At 38.9% G+C, this 10,240-nt stretch overlaps 1 protein-coding gene across 1 annotated transcript in view; it reads left to right on the forward strand.

Moving 5' to 3' along the window:
- Nucleotides 1–9,837, forward strand: part of LOC117992940 (bridge-like lipid transfer protein family member 3B) — a 37,256-nt gene extending 27,419 nt beyond the window's left edge. The window contains exons 24-29 of the mRNA XM_034980667.2: nt 2,964–2,975; nt 6,087–6,221; nt 7,067–7,210; nt 7,385–7,686; nt 8,142–8,253; nt 8,919–9,837. Of these exons, the coding sequence (XP_034836558.1) occupies nt 2,964–2,975; nt 6,087–6,221; nt 7,067–7,210; nt 7,385–7,686; nt 8,142–8,253; nt 8,919–8,954 (741 nt within the window). The 3' untranslated portion in view covers nt 8,955–9,837. The remainder of the gene's footprint in view (nt 1–2,963; nt 2,976–6,086; nt 6,222–7,066; nt 7,211–7,384; nt 7,687–8,141; nt 8,254–8,918) is intronic.
- Nucleotides 9,838–10,240: the final 403 nt, after the last annotated feature.

Consider the following 10,240-nt stretch of genomic DNA (forward strand, 5'->3'; position numbering starts at 1 on the left):
CATCACCTCTCACAGTTTTCTTACTTTCCTCCAAAGTAGGGATTTGAAATATTGGTTTTATTATAGTCATGTACTTTTGACCTTTGTTACTTTTAATTGGTTTGATGGATCATAGTCTCGACGATGTACATTCGTTGTCAAAAGGATTGCTTTATAGTTTATTATATCTTCTTTATCGATCAAAGATAGGTTAGGGTTTCTACTAAGTAACAATTCATTAAGACCAGGAGTCTTTTTATATTCTTTTTCAGCAATTACAAAAGAATTACTATTAATTTTAATCGGAGTAAGACCTATGAAAGGTTTTCCATTTACAGATCGTACACCGAATGGAATATCCCCGAAATTTTCTGACGATAGGGACCAACTAGATGTTTCACTCGATTTAAATGACGCATCACTATTTTCATCATCTGACTCTTGAGGATTACTAGAATCGCTTGGATCCAATAACGTGGTATCCTGTTTCAGATCTAACTGGCTCCATTCACGGCTTTCAGGTTCTTTAGAAACATCAAAATTTTCAAAATCAATATTTTTATTATTTTTATCGGCGATACGATCAAGTGAAGTAGTAATAGGTTTAAATACTGATTGAAGAACCATATCATTATCAGTTTTTGAATCTTTCAATAATTTTAATTTCCTTTTTACAGCTTCGGATGCTTCAATAATCTGCTGCTTTATATGACGGTCCATTATAAAAATAATAGGAGTGTTATATATGTATACGTTTAAATCAATGACGTGGTTTGAAGGAAACGTCTATATTTAAATAAATTAACATGATTAATCGAACACAATGAATGTATCAAATGATTTTCTATAACCTCCTTCATTCTTAGGACAATCTTTGTTAATTACTAGATAATTATATGGATTATTCCATACTTTTGAACACATTTCTCGAAATAATGACCAGGACATATCAGTGTTGACATGTTCGTCATAAACATGTTTCAAATTAATGTCATCCTGTTTGAATAAAACTATGAGATTAGCGTTGTCTCTCACAAGCTGTTTAGGAATTTTTGTATATGTTTGATTTAAATAAAAACAGTCAACAAACTTGTGTCTACCCATAGCAAAGTAATCTCTGATGTTGTTTTGTTTTTCAGATGCTACGTCATCAAAAATTATGACTGAATTAGGTTTAGCGCTTTGAGGACTAAGGACATCATTATTGGCGTGGTATTTAAAGTAAGACACTCCCGGTACTCTTTTCAAAATATTTTCTAAAAGCGTATATTTAGGTTGATACAAGGTTTTTGAATAAACATAAACGTTTCTAAATCGTAATCCATTTTCGTGTAGGAGAAGACCGATGACTAAATTGGTTTTACCACAGTTCGATGGACCACATATAAGACACCGTATTGTATTGGGAAGTAGTTTACCATGACGGAATGTAGTATTTTCGCTAACAGTACAAATGTTATTAAAATTAAGTGATTGAGGCTGCTTTTCAAATCTCATTTTTGTGTGATAGCTTTAACAAACTCGAATAAAGTAACAGTTTCTCAACGTCACCATAGTTTATATTGAAAATTGCAAACCATCTTAGTTAATGATTAACCTTTATGAAATCTTAGTTGCGCAATCACTAAATCATGTTTCGAATGAACGAAATGCAAAAGCTATAATTGGGCATTGCTAGATCACTAAAGCATGTTTCGTGAACGAAGTGGAACGAAGTGAAACGAAGTGAAACGAAGTGAAACGAAACATGCTTTAATGATCTAGAATGCCCAATTATACACTACTGCTAGTGTTCCATAAATTCAATCTCTCTACAAATTCCTATTTCGTGAATAAATTTAAAAATATCAGATACACGCTGTATAAACACCACCTACATTGGCATAACACCTTTTCTGTAAACATACATCTCCCAAAAAAAAACTTCTTAATATCGTCTTACATACCTTCAAAGGCAAGATTCATTCAAGTTGTTTTGGCATGTCTAACTTCACCTTTTTTCCAAATCTATTTTACTATCCATCTTTAGGATAAGCCTTTACCATACCTACCAAAAAATAGTATCTGTAAATTGTTAAGAATTTTTTGTCCAACCTTCGGTTGCGACGAGCGACGTCGCAAGAGTAACAGGCGGGGTGATCCGCTAACTCACCGCCGTACTCAGAGTCGCTAATCGTTACTTAAGATTGAGTTAAAACGAGACAGATTTATGTGAGAGATATAGCTCTGTCTCGTTTTAACTAAACTTAAGTAACGATCAAGCGACTGAGTATGCCTGTATGTTTCACGAAATGATAGCCATTGAGCTCATTTGACATTGATTGGTTTTACATTGCTATTTCATTGAGTGATATAAAAAAGTTAATAGAAAACCGTCAATGGATTAAAAATAAATGCCAAATGAGCTCGTTGGCTGTCATATATCATTCAGTTTTAGACACAGAGTTAGCGAATCAGTAGACAGATCAGATATAGGGACAAACAATACAAATATTGTCCGTTTATCGTAACTTGACGCATGAGTAATATGTTGGCACCATTGCAAATCACACAATATTAAACCTTAAGTTCTAAAGAAAAAAGCAACGGTGCCAACGTATTACTCACGCGTCAAGTTACGATGAATGGATAGTAATAGAACAAACCCTGGTCTTTTTGTCGTTTAAACGCCATGGGCGAGTCTACACCAAGCGTGAAATCTCATAAGCAACATGCTCTTTCGGTTGGCTAACCGTGACATGGCTGTACGTTAAAAACATGAATTATTTAAAAAGCAAGTATGAAATGGTAAAGGTTTATAGATTGCATGATCACAGTGTCACCCCACGACCCCATCGTATTTCGTGAAACCCCCCGAAATCGCTGTTTTTTTCTGTAAAAGATGTAATTCAAAATTGGAATGCATCCTTTTTCTAAACTATGTTGTCTATGTGTGTTTTTTTTTCTCTATGGCAACTCCCGCCCGCTCGGCTATCGTGCGAAAGATCCGACTCAAGGTATTTGCAATGGTTTGAAGATGGATATAGTGTTTTATGACACCGTAGTGGTACCATTTTGTTGAGCCCAATTAGTTTGTAGAGGTTTTGTGTCGTAGCCAAGGGGGTTTGTCTGTGCACCGAGTGAACGAGACGGAAGATATTGCCGTCTCACTTTCATAACCATTTGTATTGAATTTTTATGTCGATTTGTAATACCCCATTCAAATGCTAATAGTAAGCCATGGGCCCTTTTCGAATTTGTAGAGCGTTGGTCATTCGACTTTAATATGGAAAAAATATTTGTGTAATGTCGACCATAAAATTGTCGTACATGTCGTACTTTGTTCATCATAAAACTACAAAATCTATCGCTTACAACAGCTACGGTACCCGGTAGGAAAGATTGCACATCAAACTTTAGAAAGATAATTCGGCTTTGTAGAGCGTCGTCTCTATCACTCATAACGATGTGACGTTTTGTCAACTACGTGACAAAACGTCACTAAATAGTTCTCTTTCTAAAGTTCGATGTAGAATCTTTCCTGCCGAGTATTGTACATACATTTATAAAAGTATGAGCCTTAGTGAATTTTTGATTTACTCTAAGTTGTCAATCTCTTCTTTTTAAGAATATTAGCCAGTGATGACTAATATTCCCATTTCCCCTCCAACTAAGCGTCAAGCTTGTGCCAGGAGTAGGTACGACAATAGTGCAACGGGCGTGGTTTGAACCGGCGACGTTTCGGATTGCAGTTCGCTCCTTTAACTATTGAGCTATTGAGGCTGTGGTAAAGCAATTTTATGGTCGACTATACATACTTATTTTAAATCATCGCGTAGTTTTTTTCTCACGCTACTTACAGAATACGAAGTTCAATGAACAGCACTTAACAAATTAATGGTATATTGGAAATGCTTACTATCAATATTAGGACAGGGGTAGTATTAGATTGAATTAAGACAAAATTTCCGCATTAGATGGCACGGCAATATGTTCCCACAAGCTTTTATTTTTCCTGATTGAGAAATAATAATTGGAGAGTTATTATTGTTTTTGTATCGCATGAATACTCCAAAATTTATTACGTCAACCAACCCATTGCGTACGCACTGCGCAGGATACAAGCTGCACTTCGACTGCCGAGTGAGAGGTTGGACCTCAGTGGTATCCGACCTCTCGCTCTAATTTGGTAATCGAAGTGGGCTAGCGATAAGTATAGTCCGGGACAAGTTGAGATGCCAATCGGGGTATGAGGCATACCCGTACGTCACCCGCGCTCGCCCGTATCGGTTTAGTGCGGATGTAGGGGGCGTTTCCTCCCCGATTGCTATCTCGACCTGTCGCGTACCATAGGTTTTGCTTCAAGTAGGTTTAGAAATGTTCTATCTACAGATATATTATATAAATTTACCGATGAATTAAACTACCCGATGCACTATATTTAAATAGTTTGCGACTTCTACGATTCTGCGATGCGTTTCATAAATGCGAATCAAGGAACCTTAAGCAAATAATAATTAATGGTGCTAATAACTGTACACCATCACTAAACTAAAAAGGTCTTAGACAGAGATCTATAGAGCGCACTTTGATTTTGATGTGTTTAGCGGACCAATTGGATTACTGATAGATGACGCGAAAGAATTACGACGTCATTTTACAATAATCTGATTGGTCTGATAAACACATATCTGGTGGACACCGGGCCTAAAACGGTAAAACTAGTCACCCATATTTAGATGTACTTTAAATTAGAAAATAGTTTTTTACCCAAAATATACTGGTTAATAATAAATTACTTGCATGTTTGCGTTTTTGATGCTTTATATTGTTGGCTATCCAATTATTGCTTGAGCTATCATTTCCACCTCATTTAGTTTCAATGTATATTGTGGCTAATTCTGCTGTACACAATTTAATGTATTGCTATCCCTTTTATAATACTCTCTCCAGAAAAGAGTAGCACTATACCCTATCCGCGGAAAGAACTTAGTACAGCGCTCTCATTGTTACGTAATCCCATACAGATAGAGCCAAAAATTTCAGTGGGTAGTGGGTACTAACCATTTGGAGTCACCCACTAATCACGTTTTCTGATTGAATTTCTAATGTTTTTTGAAAACATTTTCGAATTGAATATTTAATGTTTTTTGAAAACATGTTTGTGATTTGTTGGTGTCAAAATGGTTAGAGCCCACTGAGATTTTTGCCTGTTATCATTTGTATGGGACTACGTAACAGAGATAGCGTTATACTAACTTCTTTCCGCGGATAGGGTATAGATTAAGACCTGACAGTTTAGTTTAGAGAGTCTGTACTGCAGAGTTAGACACAAAGTAGGAATTTGCTAATCACAACTATCGTGCTATCCCTTAGCAGGGCTCTTTACAATATTGACGTTTAACGTAAACTAATGGGTGAGTTTTCACACATAAGTCATAACATAAATTTTAAGTTCTCACGTGCCATTTTAACTTTAAGTGTCAAATTTGATGTCATAAGAACGATTCTAGTCCTTATTATAAAGGTGAATGGTACTTTTGACATGACAGTTGACACACAGAGCTAAAATGGCGCGTGAGTTCTCATTTTGTACGTACATTATGTTACATTCAAGACTCGATAAGTAACGAACTGTATCGTTATTACTAGTACTACCACTTTCATAAGTTCGTTTGTTCGTTTGCGCAACCTAACGCGGACTAGAGCGGATTGTACTCCAATGAAATACGGACCTTATTGCTTAGGGCGTCTGTGCACTCATCCGTAAAATCACGGATTCCGTCAAAATCGGAATTGAATGAGTAAGTACGTATTTGTATGACGGCCACTTCGAAAAGTCACGGAAACGAACTGAATACGGAAAAGTGTACAAAAGTCCTTAACGTTCAGTTTAAATTCGCGTACAAAACTTGGCGAGCAGGCAACAAACAATAGCGGACGGACGCGCGCTATGATTGGCTGAGATATTTTGGCGACTTTCAAAAATAAGATTTCTGCGCAGGTATATTGCCGTAACTTATAAAAGTGGTACTACTAGTACAGTACGCTTGTTGCATGCACCTTTATTTTGAAAATATTTATGTATAAAAACTAATTTTTCCATGACCCATACATTTTTCCCACAGAATAAGTTCTCTATGCGCGCGCGAGCTTGGTCCGAGCCAACGAATGATGAGGAAGATATCTTGAAGCCGCGAGAACCGCCGCGTGTCGCAGCTAGGCTTTTGCGGACAGAACTGCCAAGATTATTGAACGAAAAGGTAGGTTATATGGATCGGTGATTGAGATAAAATTATTGTTGAATTCAAGATAGCGGTGATTTTACTTCTTAAAGACAGGACACGTGATGCGTTTCCAGTGCGTTGCGCCGCACCGCTGTGGATTTGAATATTGTGTGCTACACGGGCAATGCGTTTGCCGCTCCGGCAGAAGGTATGGCATTGCAACGCACCACCCCTCCCCGCCTCGTCTCACTGGTCCCAAGTCCGCCGCGCGTGCGGTATGACGTCGTAACGCATCGTGTGGTATATTAAAGCTATTTTTATGTAAGATGACGCAGCGGCACCGCCGACGCAATGCATCGTGTGGCTTCACTCACGCCCTCTTTCATCGCTTTCTAATAAATGAAAAAAAGGAAGTCTTGTCAAGGAAGGATAAGATAAATACATCTCCAGTTTTACAGAAGAACCATAATATAACCTCCTTAACCGAGTGGGGTTCAAGTAATATCTCAGGTGTTAGTGAGTAAACTTTCAGCTACACTATTAGCTTTAGGAGTGATAAAATTCCAGGTATCAATTTTAGTACTATCAGACAGGATACAGTAGGCACTCTCCTGAATCAAACGCCACTGAATTGAATTCATTGAGGAGCAGGACGCCTTACAGTACTCCTGAACACACTTCTTGGCACCTTACGAAGAACTGGTATAGTAATAAATTGGAAGAATTTGGTATAATAATAAATAATAATAACTCCTCGAAGCCCGTATCCGAGCGTTAAGCATCGCTTTCACGCATCCTCTATCTGAATTTATTGAGGGCAAGGCCCTTACAGTACTCTCCTCAATCTAGTGCCATTTTAAAAAGCTTTGTTGTTCAATCAGGGGGAACCCACCGGCTTGGCGCCTTACGAAGAACTCCTGGAAGCCCGTATCCGGGAGTTGAGCATCGCTCTCAACATGAGTACAGCGCTTGCTCTATCCGAGTTCATTGAGGACGAGGTTCTTTTGCCGCCAATGCCGCTTGAGGTAAGGATTCTGTACTGAACTCCTACCTAAACAGGTGCGGATCTACAGCTGAAAAACCGGCTAAGTGTGAGTCAGACTCGCACGCGAAAAGTTCCGCGAGAGGAGACCCCGCGTGCTCAGTATCGTCAGCTCAGAGTCGGCAATGGGTTGATGGATTTTATTTCCAATTTTCAGGTGCTAATAGAAAACTTAAAGCTGCATCTAGTCGAAGACCGTCAAACCAGGTCCATATCATCACCACCTCCTCAACCATTGGACCTGGACCTCACAACCCTCAGGCTCACCAGGGACACCTCCGGGATTATCCACTTGGGTCCTCCTCCAGTCAGCTCCAGAACTGTGTCTCCGAGTAGTCCAGTTCCTCAGTTGCAGGAGGCTATGGGAGAAATACAGAGGTTGAATGAGGAAAACGAGGAATTGAAGAAGAGACTGGCTACACTTAGTCGAATAGCGGAGGACAATCGGGAGTTAAGAGCGTAAGTGTAATTTTAATTAAACTAGCTACCCGCCCTGGCTCCGCACGGGTGCAATGTAGATACTATCCACTATACAGTATTATACAGTCGCTTCAGTACTGAGTGAACATACATATCAAAAATTTGGTCAGTCAGAGCGTCGGGTGCGATCCCAGAAGACGCGGGTTCGATTCCTGCCGGTCGTAATTAAAAATATGTAGAGACTTAAAATTATGTAGAGACTAGCTGATGCCCGCGACTTCTTACGCGTGGATTTAGATTTTTTTTAATGCCATGGGAACTCTTTGATGTCCCGGGGATAAAAAGTAGCCTATGTCAGTCTCCAGGTCTTTAACTATACCCATACAAAAAATCACGTCGATTCGTTGATCTGTTGCGACGTGATTGAAGGACAAACCAACAAGCAAACACACTTTCACATTCATAATATGGGTACTGATTTGCTTGTATTACAGGAAGGTGGAAGAGGCAGCGGTGCTAAGGCAGTGCGCACACGCGGCGCAACAGGAAGCAGCTAACTTGTTGGCGGACAAACACGACCTCATAGAAACCGTGCGGTTACTTCAGGTGTGTTTCTTTTTTAATGGGTTTATAAAGTTTCTGTCACTTGCTAGTCTGACTCGCACACGAAGGGTTCCGTACCATCGTACAAGAAATAACACTTTTTAGTTTTATGTTCCTCTTGGCCAGCGTGGTGGACTATGGCCAAACCCTTCTCTTACTGAGAAGAGACCCGTGCTCTGTCGGTGATGGGTTGATCATGATGAATTTTATCTTAATTTTCATCGCGGTCATTTTAGATTTTTTATTATTTGTTGCTAGTGGCAATAGAAAATCTGCGAAAATTTCAACTCCCTATTACGGTTCATGGGATACAGCCGGGTAACAGACAGACAGGCAGACGGACGGATAGCAGAGGCTTAGTAATAAGGTAACGTTAGTGCCCTTTTGGGTACGGAACCCTAAATAAACAAAACTTTAATCGGCTTCAGCAGTATTACCGTTAGTGGTATACCTACACTAATCTATACTATAAAAATGAATTACTAAATGTGTTGCTCATCGCAAATCTCGAGAACAGCTGAACCGATTTCGCTAATTCTTTTCTTTGAAGTACGAGGATGGTTCTTACGGAGAGAAAAATTTGAATCGTCTGTTAGGCGGAACGAAGTTCGCCAGGGCAGCTAGTATTTTAATATATTCAGTACTAGATATGCTTTTTTATGTTTTAGGAACAAATATCAAACACATGCCGCGGCAAGAGATAGCGTTCCCGCGGCGCGGCGCAGCGCTGCCTCGACTGTACCGCGTGTTGCGGCGACCACAAACTGTAGTGTGTGTACACCCTTACCACGCGCCCTCCACTTAACATTGACCTCTAGTTACATACATATAGCTATTGTGCCAGAGGTCTATTTACATTGAACTTTGATTGGATCAAATTGATGTTATATTAATGTTTTGACCAATGTTAATTGACGTATAGTTACCTGTAAGGCTTCCATGTGAAATATCTACTTATATTGGTACTGGCAGAATGTTAAACATATTAAGAAAATCAAAAGAGTACCACAAACACGAACTGTAATGTGTGTATACCCTAACAACGACCACCATTTAACATTTACCTCTAGTTACATCCATATAGCTATTGTGCCAGAGGACTATTTATATTGGACTTTGATTGAATCAAATTGATGTTATATTTATGTTTTGACCAATGTTAATTGACGAAAAGGTATGTGAGATATCTACTTATATTGGAACTGGCAGAATATTATAGTATTTGAGAGAAAATCAAAAGCGTACTACGAACACAACTGTAATGTTAAATGTGTGTACACCATAACAACGCACAACAGACGGAAACGTTTAAGTGCGGAAACTAGCCCAGAATGAAGACCATAACAACGCACCACCATTTAACACTGACCTTTAGTTACATACGTATAGCTATTGTGCTAGAAGACATTTTACCGTAGTCGAGCCCCTGGTCTACTGCGGCCTTAGACTTGCACTACATTAGTCCACAAGATCCCTTAGGGCTGATTTTGCAATCTCAATCGCCAGATAAACTTGAACTGACGAAGTCAAATATCTTCTTAAATATATAAAAGGAAAAGGTGACTGACTGATTGATTGACTGACTGACTGACTGACTGAGCTATCAACGCACAGCTCAAACTACTGGATGGATCGGGCTGAAATTTGGCATGCAGGCTATTATGACATAGGCATCTGCTACGAAACGATTTTTGAAAATTCAACCACTAAGGAGGTGAAATGGGGGTTTGAAATTTGTGTAGTCCACGCGGACGAAGTCGCGAGCATAAGCTAGTTCCTCAAATAAAAGTTATTCGGCTATTGAAAAACAGCTTCTACTGGCATGATTTAAATCTTAAAATTCGTCCTTCATACGATTACTAGTATGAAATAGGCAATGGCAGACGTAAGTATATGACGCGTTATTCGTTAAAATCGATTTAAAAGACTTCAAACATTAATAATTTGTACTTACGATTGCATTTATTGTGACAAAATAGTGGTAATTATA

The sequence above is a fragment of the Maniola hyperantus genome, chromosome 22, assembly GCF_902806685.2.
Source record: "Maniola hyperantus chromosome 22, iAphHyp1.2, whole genome shotgun sequence".
Lineage (NCBI taxonomy): Eukaryota > Metazoa > Arthropoda > Insecta > Lepidoptera > Nymphalidae > Maniola > Maniola hyperantus.